The sequence below is a fragment of the Gastrolobium bilobum genome, unplaced genomic scaffold (genome assembly GCF_033153095.1).
Source record: "Gastrolobium bilobum isolate Gb01-03AN ecotype WA unplaced genomic scaffold, APGP_CSIRO_Gbil_v1 utg2535, whole genome shotgun sequence".
NCBI lineage: Eukaryota > Viridiplantae > Streptophyta > Magnoliopsida > Fabales > Fabaceae > Gastrolobium > Gastrolobium bilobum.
The window spans coordinates 1-19,531 of NW_026897536.1; the positions used below are offsets into that span (position 1 = coordinate 1).

Here is a 19,531-nt window from a genome sequence, read left to right on the forward strand (position 1 = left end):
TTAGAGGTGAGCAATATCATATTACGAGCACTTTAGTTATGTTGCACCGACGCCAACACGTAATATAGAATACGACACGATATTCTGATACGTTAATTTTAAAAAATGTTAAATTTTGATATATTAAGACACGTTTTGATATTATACATTTAATACTCAATAATTTAACAAAAAAATAAAGCTAAATTTATAATACTTATCAATTTTGTAAAGAAATATAAGATATCCCAAATATTTATATTAAACTCAATAAAATAGTAATCGTAATCCAACGAATCTAATAATAAGAATTAGGAACTCAAAATGCAATAACCTTTGAACCTTTTTTGAATTTTTGTAACAAGTATTAGAGTGTCGAGAAGTGTCCAAAAATGTCGGACACGTCAAAAAAATTTTAAAGTGTCAGTGCTTAGTTCTTTAGAATTTACAATCTTCTAAAAGAATTTTTTTTTGGGGGAAAGTGAAAGAAAATGGGAAAAATTAATATTTTGTCATTTAACGTATTTAAAAATTAAGAAAATATTAATAACCAATAAATCAAAGATTCAGATTAAACATATATATAGACATCTCAACAGAAGTAATTAAAATTTAAAATGGATTTAATATTTGTTATGTAACATGAGAAAACTGCAAGAAAGGTATTTTTTCCAAAATTTAATTACAAAAATTTAGAATTTAATGTAGTTATTTGCAAAAGACAACGTATTTGTTTTATTTTTTCAACAACCATTTTTTATTGCACAATGTTCCTGCAACCATTTTACTGATTTGAAAATTTTCAATACCTGTGCAGCCTCTTAAGAATTATTCAGAGGCGCAGTCCTTTGAGAATTTTGAGTTAGACGAAGCGAAATACAATCAGGTATGGCAATATGTGTCAGGAATATTTTTTATTTTTATTTTTCTCATATATTTTGGTGTAATGTATGGTGTAGCTTTGGTTTCTTCTGTGTGCACTTGTAATCTAATCAGTTGCTTTTTTTTATATGTTAGTACCGAAAAGCAATTTGTGAAGCATTGCTGGACAGGGTTCCTAATGAAGAGGCATCTATGATTACCACGGTAAAATTTGTTTCTTGCGTTTAGTTTAGCTTTTTTTTGTTATTTTTTTGTTATTTTTTATCCAGAGGTTATTTTGTTGTTCCTATGGCTAGGTATTAGTGGTTGTTGGTGCAGGGCGTGGGCCTCTTGTGCGGGCATCATTAAAGGTGTGATATTGTTCTAGAATGTGGCAAATCTTGTTCTAGATTTGGATAATATCCTTTTCTTTAATATGACTTTTATCATCTTCATATGTAGGCAGCTGAAGAAACAGGGCGGAAGCTCAGAGTTTTTGCTGTGGAAAAGAATCCAAATACAGCTATTGGACTTAATGTTAGTTGTAGATTTTGTTCTATTCCTTGAATTTATGGTGATTCCTTGAATTTCTATTCCAAATGCTAATATAATGAAGCGAGTTGCATATCACAGAAGTAGCTGTATTCAATTTCCTCATTATGTTTATAATAGGAGTAACCTGTAGCATCAGTACAAGATAAGCATTTTTTAATTGCTTGAATGTGTCCCATGTTGGATATATTAATAGTATAATCAGTAATAGTATATTCACATATAAGCCCAATAGGTGAAAGCATGGTTATTTGGGTCCATATGGGCTGGAGCCCAATAGCTTGTATTATATCTAGGGTTTCCTAAACTGGAGGTAACACTGTTGAGCATTTCAAACTTTGATGTCTCAAGGTGTAATACTTTAAGCACTTCTGAACCCTTCTCTCTCAAACTCTTAACCTCCAACAATCTTAAAGTATTAGCTTCGGGTGTCGGATTTGAGCGAGTAAGGTGTCTATTCGAAGATCTCAACGAGAGGAACTTATATTTTAAATCACTTTCGTGATTCGACGGAAGGATTTTCCAGTATCTTAGTTTGAAGATACTGCAGCCGCAAACTTTCGGTCCAGATCACGGAAATTTTAGCCAATTTCAGAAAGTGAAACCTATTGGGCTTTGATCTACTCGTCGAGACGATCGTTTTGAGTGGTCATTCGTCTCAAACGGAGATCGGACGAAGGAGATATGACTCTTTGAAGTTATAGGTACACTTTTATGCTAAAAAGAATATTCCTGCGAAAAGGAATATTATGAGGGAATATTCTGTTTGTTGAGGAATATTCTGTATGAGACATTTTAAAAATCAGAAAATGTTCCGGTGAGTTTCTGGCCATAGGGGTAGTCCATCATATGGTTTTTGGGCGCTCCGGATCTGTTTTTGGGGTCTGTTTTGGCAAATTCCAAGTCTATAGAGCAGTTGATGAAAGTTGGAGCTTTTGCTTTAATTTACGAAGTCTGAGAGAGCTACAAGGTGCACTCTTTCTAACTCTTAGCTCTGATTAAAATGCCTAAAAATAATTCCTATGATATTATGAAATGAAATCATTTGATGTTATTGAATTTTATGGTTGGAAATTACATGTTCAATTTGGCATGGAAGAACATGAAATATTCCATAATATATTAAATGATCTTGCATTTACCATTGAAAATTGTGGATTAATATCAATGGAACAAAAATGAATAATTTTGTAGGGATTGCTTGCTAAATTCTCTAAATATTCATCTCGCTATGACTTGTAGTGAATATAAGACGATGAAAAAAGATATGAAATCACTTGAATGCTTAGTTCCAAAACAAGAGGGGCTCTTCAAAGCTCTCATAGCAGAGAAGTTCTTTGAATTCAAATTTAATACGAATTCAGTTAATTAAACTTGAGAACATAAGGAACAAGTTAAAAGATGATAAATCTGATATGTCTGATAATCTTTTTGTCGATCTTGCATTGAGTAAACTATCTGCTGAATAGAGTTTTTTCAAGACTGAAAGAACAAAGTGAACTGGATAAATTAAAGGGGTTTATTTATATTTAGGATCAAAACTATTCTATGAAGAGTTTGGAACAAATAGGACAATAAAAGTTAATTGCCTACTTAGTTTCACATTCCAATAAACCTCAGAAGAAGTCCAAGTCACCAAAAGGTGAATCTTCTTCATAGTTAGAGGCCAAAAAAGACTATCTTCAAAAGAAGAAGAAGGACAAGTGCCATAACTGTGGAAAGTGAGATCACTGGGCAGCAGAGTGTAAGCTACCAAATAAGTTAAAAAAAAAAACAACACACCACAAAATGAGGTTAATATGTTAACTAATGAACCTGAGCCTCAAGCTTTCATTGGAATGATGAAGAATGGAAAGGCCAGTGTCTCTTTTGAGTGGTGGTTGGAGAACGGTGCTACCTGTCATACTACAAATGATAGAAATTTACTCACTAAGGTCATAGAAGTGAAAGACACAGTGGAAAATTGCAGTGGTAATGAGACAGATGTTACTCATGTTGGAACTGCAAATTTGGTGCTTTCTTCAAGTAAATTACGAACTCTAAAACAAGTTAGAGTAGTACTTTTACTTAAAAGAAAATTTATATCTTTGCTTGATAAAGCTTGTATGCCTTTCTCAACTATGAATGGTAGAGTAACTTTATTTGTTAACTCTTGTTATTTTGGTTGCGCATTCATGATTAATGGTATGTATAGATTGAGTTTAGATACTGTGAGGATAAACCATGTGAGTTCAACTTTAATTGATCCAAAGTTGTTACATAATAGACTTGGACATGTGAACTACAAGAAAATGCAACATCTAGCTAAAACTCTTGATACTCTATTAAATGCTTTTATTCGATTTGACAAATGTGAAGTATGTGCACAAACTAAGATCACTAGAAAACCTTTTAAGTCAGTTTCTAAAAGCACACAACTTCTTGATCTGATACATTTTGACCTTTGTGACTTTAGAAATTATATTACTAGAGGTGGTCAAAAGTACTTAATAACATTCATAGACGATTTTTCTAGATATTGTCATGTCTATTTGTTGAAATCGAATGATGAAGTTTTGAAAGGTTCTAGATTTGTAAGTTAAGAGGAGAAAATCAGCTCAACTTGAAAACTAAGAGGTTTGGGAGTGATAGAGGAGGAGAGTACACAATGATAGGTTCAAGGAATTTTTCACTTCGGAGGGCATAATACTTGAAACCACTGCTCCTTACTCACCCCAATCAAATGGTGTTGCTGAGCGTAAGAATAGGACATTAACTGAAATGTTAAACTCTATGTTACTTACAGCTGGCATGCCTTCCTCCTATTGGGGAGAAGCAGTTCTAACTGCCAATCACATCCTGAACAGGTTGTCGCACTCTAAGTTGTCTATGACTCCTTATGAGATATGGCATAAGCGCTCTTGTAGATATGATACTCTTAAGACTTAGGGATGTATTGCTTATGTAAGAATACAAGATCCTAACAAACCTAAGGTGGGACCTAGAACCATTACTTGTGTATATCTAGGAAGTGCAGAAGACAGTGTTGCAAATAGATTTTTGGATCTATCTACAAATGCGGTGATAGAATCCAGAGATGCATAATTCTTTGAGAATAAGTTTATCAAAGATCATGGCTTGAGTGTTTCCGGATCTATAGATATGATTTATGAATCTCCTATAGAATCTGAAGCAAGCCCTTCTGACACTTACCCTACACAACTGGCTGTTGAATCAGTTTCAGTTAGAGTATCTACGAGAGATAGAGAGTTCCCAAAGACTTTGGCGAGGACTTTGTCACTTACCATCTAGAGGATGATCCATTCTCCTATCAAGAAGTGATGAGATCTAGGGAATCTCTACTGTGGGCAGAAGCCATAGATGATGAAATGAGCTCTCTGTTTGCAGAATTGTACTTGACAGCTAGTCAATTTGCCAAAAGGGCTAAGGCTATAGGCTGTAAGTTGGTACTGAAAAAAAAAAACTGAATAGTGATGGATCGATAGCTAGATATAAAGCACATTTAGTAGCTAAAGGCTATAGACAATAAAGTGAAGTAGACTATTTTGATGTCGACTCACCTGTGTTCCATCTATCGACTATAAGAATTCTTCTTGCTTTGACATTTATTGAACACTATGTAGTGCATCAAATAGATGTAAAGACAACTAGTGAATGACATGTTAATTCTTGGTTTTGATCATTCTGTAGTGAGTGACATGAAAGCTAATTTAGCTAAAGAATTTGATGTGAAAGATCTTGGTATTGCTAATACCATTCTTGGTATGAAAGTAAGCTTTGATAGGCAAGTTATCTCCCTTAGCCAGACTCATTATATTGAGCAGCTACTTTCTACATGGGGATACAGTGAGTGCAAACTGAGTGAGACACCATGTGATTATAATAAAAGACTGAGTCCTCATGAAGGGACCAGTGTGGATCAGTTAAAGTATTTAAGACTGATTGGTAGTCTCATATATGTTGCAAGTTGCACTAGACCTGACATAGCCTTTACAGTTGGCATGCTGAGTCATTTCACTAGTAATCCTAGTAAAGAGCATTGGGATGCCCTCGATAGGCTGATGCGATATCTTAAAGGTACTAAAGATTATGCTCTACACTACTCTGGTTATCCTTCAATTGTGGATAGATATTCTGATACGTCATGGTGTTCAGAAATCAGAAATAGTAAGTTCATCCGTGGATATGCATTCACTTTGGGTGGAGCTGCTATTACTTGGAAATCCAATAGACAGACTTGTATTGCATTGTCGTCTATGGAATCAGAACTTTTTGCCCTAGCCTCAGCCGGCGAAGAGGAAAAGTGGATGAAGAATCTGATTATGGATATTCCTTTGACTCGGCTAAAGATTAATTCTTTAAGCCTGTTTTGTGATAATCAAGCAACTGTCCAAGTTGTTAAGAATATGCTCTCTTTAATTCAAAGAGAAGACATATAAGATTGAGACATGCGTTGTTGAATTATCTGAGAAAATAAGGAGTTATCACCTTGATCGATGTGAGATCGAAGGATAACTTGGCTAATGCTCTCACAAAAGATATGCCTAAAGATCGATTATTCAAAACAGTGGGGGAAATGAGGTTAAAGACTATATAGATAAGTCTTAATTACCATTTACTTACCTTTTAATTGTGTGTTTTGAATTACCGAATCTTTCTTTTGTTGGCCAAAATGATAAGCACTGTCTATATGTTTCATCGATGTTCATAGTTGCTGATTAATTTGAAAAGGGTAAGTTGTCTCATTCCAAACTTGATGAAGATAACTTAAACCTAATTCAAAGGTTCTACTTGGGAAACTTGTGTCATTCCAAACTTGATGATACAATCCAACCTGGTTGGACCACCCTTTTGGTTAAATGATCTCATTCCAAACTTGATGCTAGATTATTTGACTTTGAGGAATCAGTAATTGTGACATTCCAAATTGAAACATTGAAATAGTTGTTTGCATAAGAAGCCTATGGGTCATGTTCTTAATTGGAACTTGACATCACATGACTAGGTTATTGTAAGTAACTTGACTATTGGTTTTGTTCATTGAAACTAAACAATAGTTATTCTCTTACAAATAAACCTAAGTTGATGGCTCTTTGCAAAACAAACTGTTTAGGCCTTGTTCATAATTTATGAAACTTGCTTGATGCTTATGAACATAATATTGCGATGCTTTATGACATTAATATATGTTCTTCTTTGCCTGATGATATGATGCTAAGTTCTTTTAGTAGAACTAGACATCTTTGGTAGATTATTCAACCGATTGAATTCATAATAATATGAAATTCATACTTGATATTCTACAAAGGATGGCAGAGATGGAGGAGAGCTTGATGAGAGGGATTTTGACTAAGATCACTTCCTTGATGAATGAATATATCATTTAAAGTATGTGGGGACTTGACAGTTCACCCGCTATTGCCCATTTTGATGGAGTCCATTTATTTGAGACTTACATTTTGCTATCTTTAATTTATGAACATTGTTGATTGAGAACTGATTTTGAGACTTCTTTTGGATGTTGGGATTTGGATGAGTTTAGATTGAATCTAAAACTCTAAATATTTACTTTGGTATGTTGGTCTCAGAACAGATTCATGATAATGATGATTTATTTATTTAGATTAAAAATGACGATTGAGTTTAATATTTTACCATTAAAACTCTTTGATTGATCCGAGTTAATTGTCTTGGACTGGATATGAATGATTCATATTTGTTTGAACATTATATTGATCACTCTATTGGATTGTGCTATATGGTGAACATAGGAGGAGATTGTTGGATATATTAATAGTATAATCAATAATAGTATATTCACATATAAGCCCAATAGGTGAAAGCATGGTTATTTGGATCCATATGGGCTGGAGCCCAATAGCTTGTATTATATCCAGGGTTTCCTAAGCTGGAGGTAACACTATTGAGCATTCCAAACTTTGATGTCTCAAGGTGTAATACTTTAAGTACCTCTGAACCCTTCTCTCTCAAACTCTTAACCTCCAACATCCCACTCCCAATATGACAAATTCATCATGATGCATTTCTTTTTTGTATTTAAGTTTGATCGATGTAACATTTTCAGTGGAATATTTTTGTTCTAGGATGGTCCATAATTATATGAACACAACCATTGGTACTTTCAGTCAAGAGAGTAGGCTTTTTAATTGAAGGCCCTCTCGATGTATTTTATTTTCTTTCAGTGGTTATATAAATTGCTTTGCTCTTCTTCCCCTTTATTTTCAAAATTTTTCTTTATGGCAATATTAACTGTAGTTTTTCAAAAGAGGACTCAATCTTTCGAATAATCATGGGCGCGACATTTTATTTATTGGAGCAGGAGCAAATTAGGTTCGAAGGATGGTTGAATATTGTTACCGTAGTCTCATGTGACGTGCGTTACTGGACTGCCCCTGAAAAAGCTGACATATTGGTATATTTGTACAATTATATTTAGTCGTTAACTTTTATTCTTTTTTTTTTTTTTGATAAACAACTTTTGTTCTTTTTGCTGTTGTCTTGAATTTAGGTTAGTGATTTGCTAGGGTCTTTTGGTGACAATGAACTGTCTCCCGAAATTCTTGATGGAGCCCAGAGGTTTCTAAAGAAAGATGGAATTTCAATACCATCTACGTATGTAATTCCTTTCACTCCAAATGTTTGTTAGTTTATCTTTGTTAAAAGGTTTTATTTTTTTATTTTTCTTACTTAGTTTTTCTTATTTTCTTTTAGTTTTTAAATATGATTGTCCACCAATTTTTATTAAGTCCCTCTAATTCATTACGAGTGACTACTGTGTGCGAGTCACATGCTTTAGAGAGAGCCTGCATATGAAATAATGGATATTTTGCTCCATGCAGCATTTTGAGAATTATTTTATTTGAACTTTCCTTTACTATTTATTTCTCACGCTTTCTTCAAGTATAGGGGTACTGGATGAACCATTGTGAATCATATTCAAGTATCATTGGATTATTTTATATAATATTGAACTGAGATGAACTTTTCGATAATAGAATTCGGCAACAATTTTTTACTTTCATCAACTTCGGTTAGATGGCATCAGTGAAGTAAATTTTTGCCATGTAATTTAACCTGTTCTTGTTAGCAAAAATTGAGTGTTTCTAGGAGTCATCTTCATACAATTAGAAGTAGTTGGATTTATAAGAAATTGCAGCTAGGCCAGCTGAACGTTAATTATATGAGTTTATGTATTTTAACTTTTGAGGATTATTGTATTAGTGTTTAATTTCCACTTTCAGGTACACAAGTTTCCTCCAACCATTGACAGCTTCAAAGTTATATAATGATGTATATCCCTTGTACTCCCTATGCCAAATTTACCCATATAAATTTAGTACTTCTTTTTACCTGCTTGTGGTTATATTCAGGCTAAGACACGTAAAGATACTTTAAGCTTGGAAACTGCTTGTGTTGTTAAAATTCACAAGGTAGCTCGGCTTACGCCTGCTCAGAAGGTGAGCAACTTCTCATTTAGTTTGCTATCCTTGCTTTTCCTTCAATCTATCCACTGTTCTGATCTTTATGATGTTTGAACTTCATGATTTGCTTAATATTTTTTGTTTAAATTTTAGGGAATTCACTTTTCTGCCCCAGAAAGTTGAGATAGAATTATTTCTACTGAATTTGTTTGGTTATTGATTTGACTTGCTTAGGTTTTTACCTTTACTCACCCAAAACACACGGATCAAGAAAGCAATCAGCGGTATAAGAAGTTGCATTTTCTGATACCTGAGAGTGCTGAGTCAGCACTGGTTCATGGTATGTAGGGTATTTCTACGCCTACTCAGTGAATAAGTCTTTATAAAAATAATTTATACTATATATTCGATTTTACTCTGACTATCCTGAAATTTTTGAAGCCCACATTTTAGTAAATTTAATTGTGGATTTTGGTCCTATAATCAAAATCAATTAGGAGCAATTATTATTCTTAAACTTAGGAATTATTGTAACTAATAGTTTTTAGGATTCCAATTCTTTCCTGTAATTCTAATTTAATTAGGAACTCTTTATTTTTTGCAATTTGAATATCCCAAATCCTATTTTGATTTAGGTATCATATTTGGGTCCTAAAATCATGGATAAAGATACCCAACATTTTATGCAATTTTAATATCCCAAATTCTGTTCTGATTTAGGTATAATATTTGGGTCCTAAAATCATGGGTAAAGATACCCAACATTTATATATAGGGTAACTTCCTATTGCAATGGAAACGAGAGAATGCATAGTATCAGATTCAGAGCTATCTCTTGGAAAGCCTGCTGGTGTTCCTGCAGAACCAGTTCCAATTCTGCCATATACTGACTCCCAAGCTGCTCTGTAGCCACTGGTAGGGGATCAGCTGGTACGACCACTTGGACCTCTTTATTTGGTATACTTTGAGGACCGCAGTTTGACCATCCTTCTCAAAACTCATAGTTTCGTCTGTCTTCCAATCGGCTTTTGTCTCCTAGGATGAGATCAATGCCTTCCAATTCCAATATGTATGCATCCACCAGTAATGTGTTCTCACCAACCCATTGCTCCCTTGATAGTAGCATCTGCTTCCATCTCCCAAGTTAACCCCAAACTCTTTGGTTTTAGTGTCTAGTGATCTGAATGAGGTCACTATCAATGAGTATTAGTGTGAACCATATTCGGACGGTTTATTTCCCTATACTCAATGACTTGGCAAACCACCTCGCAGTCTCTATTTTCCTCATACAAACCTCCTCCACTGCGAACAATGATTCAGTAGTTGACTCCTCACCTTCCCAAATCAGCAATCTAAGGTGTTTATTGGGACATTGATGAGTGGAGCTATAATGTTGCCCACACTTAAAAGCACCAGCCCTTATTCACTCGAGATGGCTTCCAATGTTTCTCTGAGTACTAGAACCCGCCTTATTCACTTGCGTCTGTATTAACTGGGGTGAAATTCAACTCACCCCACTTCTGTCCAATTATCCCAAACAAGTGGAAGAGAGTTCCCCAGATTTCCTTAAATTCCCAACAGGGAAAGTAAACTTAAGCTGTGTTAAAAACTCCTGAACACAGCTTAAGTTTAAAGTATAGCAAAATAAATCAATTTCAATTTCTCAACATATAATAGAGACTTCCATTGAGTTTGTTCCGGACTAATTTATAGAAGCATATTTAAATTTCGATTTAGAGGATAAAGTGGAAAGGTAAATGTTAGTGCACTTAATACTTTTAAGATAAAGGAATTTTACTTGGGTATTTCATAATGAAAATAAGTGTAGAAGAATAAAAAATTGGAGGAAGGAATATATATTTTAAGTTTTTCCTTGAAATTATCATGCTGTTGAACATGATTAACCTTTGTTAATGCTGTGTTTGATAAAACGGTAATGTAAAATGGCTTTGCTGATTGACTGTCCAATTATATTTTAGATGGACAACGTGGGTAACAAGGGATATCTTATATGTGAAAGAAACATACTGGATTGTTTAATGGAGTTTTAGGATGTCTGTATTGGGGACATGGGACATTCATATAATGTAGTTTTAGGATGTCAGTATGGCATGTCATTGATTGTTTTTCCTATGCCTTGAAGATTAATTCTATTCACTTCTTTATGGTGTGTAATCCAAAGTCATCTTTAATTTAGCCGTTTTGTGAAACTTTCCCATCCCCTAAACCATGTTTGTTATTTGATACTGACTTTTTGTACACTTCTGTTACAGGATTCGCTGGTTACTTTGATGCAACTCTTTACAAGGATGTCCATCTTGGAACCGAACCTTCAAAAGCGACGCCAGATGTGTTCTCTTGGTATTTACCTTTGTTTTCCCTTTTTTAATTTATTGTTTTTTGAAAAGAGAATTTTTTTTATTAGAGTAGCAAAATAGAAAGTAGTTGCTCAGAGGATAAGATAATCATTTAAAAAAAGAGAGAGGATAAGATATTCTCCTCAAAAAAATCATAATATGAAAAGTAAATAAGGATAAAACACATTAACTAAGCGATGCTTGTCATTTTTTTATATTTATTTTATTGAGGCTATAATTTGTTAGGTTGAATGGTACCCAATCTTCTATTAGGATATTCATTCGGCTGCATTTATTGTGGAATCAAAATGCATATATATTTTCTGTATAAGATGATTTATTAAAGAACTCTCTTAAATTTATGTTAGATGTTTTGTGTGTCCAATTAGATTGAGGGAGTATTTATTTAATTACTTCACGTCCTACCCTGACTTACTACTTACATCATAAATTAAAGTGGATTCTCAAATCTACATCTTGTTTGGTTTATTGTGTAGGTTTCCAATGTTTTTTCCATTAAGGACACCGATTTGTGTGGATCCTGGTTCTCCCTTGATAGTTCATTTCTGGCGCTGTTGTGATTCTAAAAAGGTTGGTATTGTATCATTTGCTGTATTTCATCTTATTTCTCTTCATCCTGGCATCTATTTTTCCATTTCATATTATCGATTTCTTCGTGGAATCTGAAACAGGTTTGGTATGAGTGGTGTGTTACATCTCCTTCTTCATCCCCGGTTCACAATTGTAATGGTCGCTCACACTGGGTGGAGCTTTAGAGTAGCATTTACTTCTCGGAATATTTGGCAAAGTCTTGGTGGAAGTTTGTGACAACCCAACTTTTAGGCTTTAGTGGAAATTGGGCTTTAGTGGAGCGCAGATGATACTTCAAAAACTAAGTACTGATTACAAATTAATCGATTTCTAGAATTAGTATCTCGGTTGTTCTCTTAATAATAAGAGCTGTCAAAATGGCCCAGCCCAACTCATTAGGCCCTCCCCAGCGCGGGTCAGGGCCAAAAAACCTGCACGGGCCAAAAAAGTATATAACCCCACGGGCCAAAAATCAATTATAAAACTTAAAATACACTTAATTCAGTATAAAAATAAATAAACAAATAAAATCAAATAACACTTTGTGTTGTCAATTTCATGGATTAAAATCATGACTCCAAAGTTCATTATAAAACGTCCCTTGTCTTTGTACAAATAATTTGAGCTATCAAGTTCCCTAGGAATGATTCGTTCATGCACGGCAACATCGAACCTAGACTACTGTTTTGTGAGTTTTCTTCAAAGTCCTCCAATACTGAGCATGCATCATCTGCAAAATTGTATGCACAGTTTAATTGTGAGCTATCAAGTGGTTGATTATGACAAAAAGAATCATTATGCATCATATGGCCCACTCCAACGGCAGAAATTTTTTTAAATAGGCCCCATAACTATTTAAGAAATTTTTAAATAGTTATGACAAGCTGAACATGAATTGAATTGGAGGCATAAAATACAACGTTGTGTAAACAAAGAATGGACAACTTAAATACTTGTACTTTGGACTGTTAAAGATACTTCTTTGATAAAAAAAAAAAAAAAACACTATTGAATTCCAAACCATAGTCCACAGAGAATTGTTTCATTGTAAATTGTAATCGCATTGTACCCTCTTTATTTCTAGTTCTGAGCTCTGGCACTTTCCTCTTTACTGTATTATTGACTTTTATCTTAGTGGATTGTATTATTGACTTTTACTTCTGGCCAATCGCAAGTTTCAAGAACCTTGTCTTTCATCCACCTCAAGTAACAAATAAAAAGGGATATTAGCCTAGTAAGGTTTCGGAGGGAACAAGTACAGGGTCAATTAAAAAAAATCCACAATACTGATTTTGAAATAGAATTCAACAAACATAAATGGTATTGTTCCATGAAATCTAGTGCCTTGGCCGCAGATAACGTTCCATTGATAATGTTTATGCGTTATTAAATCCGATTCAGGCATTGATTTAGTTGGAATACTGAATTATTGGATCATTGGTCGAATTAGTGGATCACTGGTGAGATCGGTTGACCCAGGTATATATAGATATTAAAAATATATATAAATATGAACATATAAATTCAATTATATTCTCCATATTTAAAATGAATTAAACAATGTTCATTTTAAATTGCAACTCAGAATTCCCATAAATATATCTTTAAATCAAATTGCACTCATATTTTTCAAATTCAACTACATTAAAAATGACATATGTCACATTCTCTTAATTTATTATTCCGCAAATTGTTTCAGTATTAGAAGCTGAAATTTGAAAAGAGTATACTAGCAAATAAAATTACAAAAAAAATTTAAAATGAGTTCTACATTTTTTTGATAACATGAAACAATTTTGATTTTTTGGTTTTTTTTTTAAATGCATGACCCGACCGGGTCACTGGATAACCAAGTTTGATCGAATTTGGCCAATTTTGTCTGAGTTTGACCGAGTCAATGCATGACCAGTTCAATGCTTAATCCAAACTGATCCGATGACCGAATCGCCGAGTTCCGGATCGACCCAGCCGGGTCAGGCCGGGTTTTACAACTATGATTTATGCCATCTGACATAATTCTTCTTTTTCTATCTAGAAGTTACCCCAAGGTTCTTCGGATAATAGGAACTTTTTTCATATATTTTCATTCTTAGTTGTTCTGATATTTAATAATTTTATTTTTTAATTATATAAATTATTAGATACAAATAAATAAATAACCAAAAATGATAAGTACTGTAAGAATAATGAGCTCCGCTGTCTCTATATATATGATCATCAATACATATCAATTTTTTATATATTTTTATCAGTAAGTGAAAAACAAAAAGTTTTAATATACATAACCACTCTTATTCTGGGTAACAAGTAATAGAAACCTTCACCCTTCTCTCTTTCTTTCTAAATTATTTTTCCCTTTCTCTTATTATATGGTGAAAAACATAGGTGGTACAATAGCAAAGTACTTGCCTTGTAGAACTGATAACGAGATTAAGAACAGAGAACCCACTACGGGAAGAGAGAAAAACCCAAACATAATAAGCAAGAAAAACGAAATCCAAAGGTGCAAAATCAATTGAAACAAGAGCAACAAATGGGGTGTTTGGTATGGGTATTTCATATAGAATGATGGGGAAGTGGGGTGGGGAAGATTTAATTACTTTGTTTGGTATGGGTTTTCTGGAAAAAATCACAGCAAATTCTTTTCCCGGTAGTTCCCATTTCAACTAAACAAAGGAAAATAATTCTCCTCCTGATCCTATGGTATTTTTTGCTCCCTGTGATCTTGGATTCTCAATATAATATTTGAGTCAAAAACACCCTTCTATTTATAACCGCATATGCACCAGCTTCCACCGTCGTTATAATGTTTGGCTGCAAAAAAGACAATTGTTGAGGTTTGGAGTTGCAGGGTTTCAACAGGAAGCACGATGGAGGACTATGACGCGGTGTTGACGGCGGAGGGAGATGGCTGGTTCTCGCGTTCGTTCGTGTGGATGCGTTCTCCGCCAAACCCAGTACCGAAAGCACGAAGAGGGGAAAGGGGAGATTTTCACAAAACAATTTTTCCTACCTCCAAAGAGACAGAGCCCAGAAATATGAACTTTGAATATGAATCAGTTTTCATATTCAAAAAAATTAAAGGGTACTTTGGTATTTTTATTCACATTCCCATCAATATTTTATCATCAATCAAACATAGCATCAGTAAAATGAACTCAACTTTTCCTGCAAAATTTTGGCCAACCAAACACTTTTTTCGTAACTTACTCGAGCTAAAAAAATTCTTACAAAATCCTCAACCATCTTTTTTTCTCAGTAAAAAAATATCTCTCGTACCAAACGCCTAGGAGTATGATATCAAAAGCACCCCGTATCAAGAGGAGATAAAAAATGAAACAAAACCCTCTGATATGCAAGACAAGAAGCAACAAGAGATCATGGGTTTCATGTACCCACCAATATAGCACCAATATAGCAACAAATTTAATTTATGATTATAATTTAAAGAATAAATACACTTTTGACTCCCTAACCAAAAACACGGTTTCCACTTTAATTCCTTACAAAAAAAAATTAGCGAAGTTCCTAAGAAATTCACTTTTGAAGGACTAATATAGGTCTTTTTTGAATTTTTGAGTGACCACGATTTCAACTAAATAGGTTCACCTTGAATTTCTTAGGAACCTCAAGAGTAATTTTTTTGTGTAAGAGACTAAAATGAGGACCGTATTTTTTGTCAAGGACCCAAAAAGATAGTTACTCTAAAAACTTAAAATAAACAAAACAAACAGTGATTTTTAATTCTTCGCAGCAATTATCCTCATATAGTTCGATCCGAGTCAAGTTTAGGAAAAGAAAACAACTAACTTACCTGAGGGATGACAATGATGGACGTGAATGTAGTGTAACGATGTTGCTTATTTCTTTGAAAATATTCAAGAAATATTGGCAACAAATGTGGCAATTAATTCAAAAAATAAAGCACACAAGTAAAACTAATCTAAAGGTTAACTAATAAAAATGGGTATTAGTTATTGAGAAAGAGCAAGACTTTTTGAAAAAATTAAAAATGGGAACTCATTATTATACCAGAGATGAGTAAAAGTGTTAGAGCCAGGTGATTCTTCTTATGTATTTGAACCTGATCAATCAGACCAATCGCAAGATGAAGAAGACAACTTGACCTTTTTGCCTTCATACATCTTTCCAAAACTTGAAGATGTGGATTACTCCACTTTGTTAGGATTGTAATGAAACTTGGCGGTTTTTGCCCCCACTCTGTTTCATTGTAATGAAACTTTTGGTTCAGATGTAATTAAATAATGTACTCTAGTTGAGAAGAGAATGTAATTCTAGATTTATGAGGAGCAGAAAAACTTTTACTGCATTTCTGATACCAGATACCTCCAACAAATTTATGCATTCCAAGAGAAAAAATATGCATGCATATGTCTTTTTGTAAACAATAGTAGTTTTGTTTCTCCCATCGTGCAAGTAAACATAATGAATTTACTGTTGATGCAATTTGTGTCCTAACATTAAATTGACGCGCAAGTAATATTTTATAAAAGAATTTACCAAAAATGGAAGTTCTTGTTTTCTCATTTTATCTTATTTTAAAGAGAATTAGTCAGTATCAACTTGTAAAAAAAAAAAAAAAAGAACGAATGAATTCAGAGTAATGTACTATAGGCTTCCATTGTACAAGTTTATGTCAATGAACAAGAATAATTAGTTATGTATGAAAAATACCCTGTAAGATTCAAACAGAAAAATAATGACTACTTGCCTTTAAATTTATGTATGAACGTTCAAGAGTCCCAGATATTGAAAAGAATCCCCAGATTTCGATCTCAGACATAGCTAAAAAGATCATTTGTAAACGAAATTAAGAATGAATTCTAAGAGAAAATAGATATAATATTTCTAATTTAAGAATTTAATTAATTACCTATAATTAAGTAATTAAGCAGTGGTAGAATTAAGTAAGAGGCTAAAATTAATGAGTTAATATTGAGATAAAAAGTGCACTCAGTAATAATTAAAGGGTAAAAATGTGAGTAGATAAAAAGTACCCAAAAATAAAAGTAAAGTTAAAAATATTTCAAAAAATATATTCTAGACCAATTGGTTAAGTTTGGTGGTGAATGAAGGTGAATAGATAGATAAGATTTTACCCGGTTGAAATTACTCAACCTAAGTTAAGTGTAAAAAATAAAGGAACCCTCCCCACATTTCCTTCTTCTTCTTCAACGCCAAACAGAGAGAGGGAGAAGCCATTATTGTGACTGCTCCAAACATAACTTCTTCATTCCTCCACCAAATCAATCCGTTCCAAAGAGTAAATTGTGTCAAATTTCATCCTCTACAAAAACCATAGCTTGGTTCTAGTTGGGGGTTATTGTATTGAGAGATATATCCCCCTCTCCATTTTGAAAATTTGAGAAAGTTTGGAGTTTTGAGGGGTGTTGAGTGCATTGGAGCTTAGGCTTTTCTTCCTCTTGCACTCTAAGGTCATCTATGGTAAGTTTTCACCCTTTTTCACACTTTCCCTTGAATTTTCATGAATCTAGGTTTTGGGTGAATAGTGACCACGAAATTCATTTATGGTGGGAGAAATTTTGATGTGTTGGTATGTTGTTTTATGTGTAGTTATGAGCAAGGTGACCCTTGGGTAAATGAAAAGCCTTGGAGGAGCCATTGGAGCCCTTGTGTAGTTGAGTTAATGTTGAAATTATGAGTAATGTAGAATAGTTGAGATATTTGTCTAGTCCTGAACTTAGTATTTATGTGTGGATTGAGTTGATGAACACATCTCTTGCCTTGACTATAGATTGTCTTGGTGTTGATTGGAGATTGTGTGGTTTTGAGGAAAGGAAAGCGTCGAACGGAAGTTCAAGTGTAAGGTAAACCTTCGGACTTTAGGGTTGATCCCCTTGAATGTTTCACCATACTCCGTTGAGGAGGAATGGTTTATGAGGTGTGATATGTAATGATGATAGCAAATGTATGTCCATGCATTGATAAATGTTATGATTGATTAATGATTATTGATTTATGTTTGATTGTTTAAGAGTAATTGAGGAATGATTAATAGAGGTAAAAATAATGAATGAGGTAATGATTGAGGATTATGGTTGAGGTTATAACGATAGTATTTTGATGAGGATGATTGGTAGGAACTTTCCTTGGAAACAACCCTATGTGGATCTCCATGTGGTCAGAGCCCAAGAGAAACAGCCCTATGTGGATCTCTCTCGGAGGTTCCTAGATTGAGGTTAGGGACTTCCCTTGGAAACAACCCTATGTGGATCTCCATGTGGTAAGAGCCTAAGAGAAATAGCCCTTCGTGGATCTCTCTTGGAAGTCCATGTGATTTTATGGATAAGAATGTGTTAAGCTGTTATGATTATGTGTACATCGGATGTGAACCTTAGGGTGGAGTGATCAAGGACCCCTGGTTTACTATGATATATTCGTATATCTCACCCCGTGTTGTGGGGCATCATTTCAGGTACTGATAGAGGTGAGGCTGAACGAGACAAGAAGCATGAGTAGGTTATACCTGCTAGCTGGACATTTTGAGTTACATGCCATTTAGAATTGTTATATGTATTTATTTTAAGGCCATATGATGTATTTTGGAGGTCTTAGTGCATGATCATTGTAGTAGTAATTGGTATTTGGTATATGGTTAATTGCTTTGATCATGTTTATTATGGTAGCTAAGTCCTTTGGCATGTATAGGAAATTTGGAAGAGCATTGATGTAATTGAAACTTTAATATATTGATGAATATGAAGTTATGTTTATTATTCTGATTTGCATGATGAATTGGTGAAGTGATTGTGGGATGTAGGTGCCACATAGTGTGTGACCATGGTTGGCCTTTCCTTGTCAATTAGGTGTTATGACCCTTGGAGAATGAAAGGGGAATGAAACTTTCCCAAGAAATCACCAAAAACAGGGAAAACCAAGTTTACCCCAGGAGGAGGGCGCTTAAGCACGCTTTGTGCGAGAAATAAAATAAAGTTCACTGCCTCTGGGCGCTTAAGCGTCCAGTAGGGCGCTAAAGCGCGCTAAAGACCTGTAGATGACCAATTCCCCCTGTCCATGCGTGCTTAAGCGCTCTACCAGGCGGAAAAAAAATGTTCGAAGAGGGCACTTAAGCGCGAAACCCATTTTCAGCATGAACATAAGTTAGTAAAATTAGCATAACTCGAGTTACATAGCTCCAAATTGAGTGAGATTTGAACCTATGGAAAGCTAACACATAGAGCTATAACTATGTAAAATATTAGAGCCATTGGATGAGTATATCAATGTCAGTATTGGATTGAAGTTGATGCTCTAATTCTAAAAGTTCAATTTTGTCAGTTACGTTACGAGTTTAATTACTCCGGCTACACTTAACCAAGTGATTATTGTAATATCTTTCCGAAAACCCCTAGAAGTCTAGTTTATCATAGTGAACAGATTAAAGTTAATTGTTAAGCGAAGTGGTCTCAGTTTAGAGAATGTTACATGATTATAATTACGGTTTTATTTTAAAAAGTAAGAGAAAAATGTTTTTGTGAAAAAGTTTATCCGTAGTTTAACTAATCATTGTGATTACATTTTACTTGGGTATTTCATAATGAAAATAAGTGTAGAAGAGTAAAAAATTGGAGGAAGGAATATGTATTTTAACTTTTTCCTTGAAATTATCATGTTGTTGAACATGATTAACCTTTGTTAATGCTGTGTTTGATAAAACGGTAATGTAAAATGGCTTTGCTGATTGACTGTCCAAATATATTTCAGATG

The 19,531-nt window shown here is 34.0% G+C and overlaps 1 protein-coding gene across 1 annotated transcript; it reads left to right on the forward strand.

Annotated features, from left to right (window-relative positions):
* Positions 1–784: 784 nt before the first annotated feature.
* LOC133307777 (protein arginine N-methyltransferase 1.5-like) lies at positions 785–12,115 on the forward strand (the record flags this gene model as incomplete). The annotated part of the gene is made up of 12 exons (XM_061508328.1): positions 785–865; positions 997–1,065; positions 1,158–1,211; positions 1,303–1,377; positions 7,733–7,825; positions 7,922–8,025; positions 8,655–8,703; positions 8,784–8,870; positions 9,069–9,174; positions 11,108–11,195; positions 11,689–11,782; positions 11,884–12,115. Coding segments are annotated over 12 exons (984 nt in total), but the record flags the coding sequence as incomplete, so codon positions are not given.
* Positions 12,116–19,531: the final 7,416 nt, after the last annotated feature.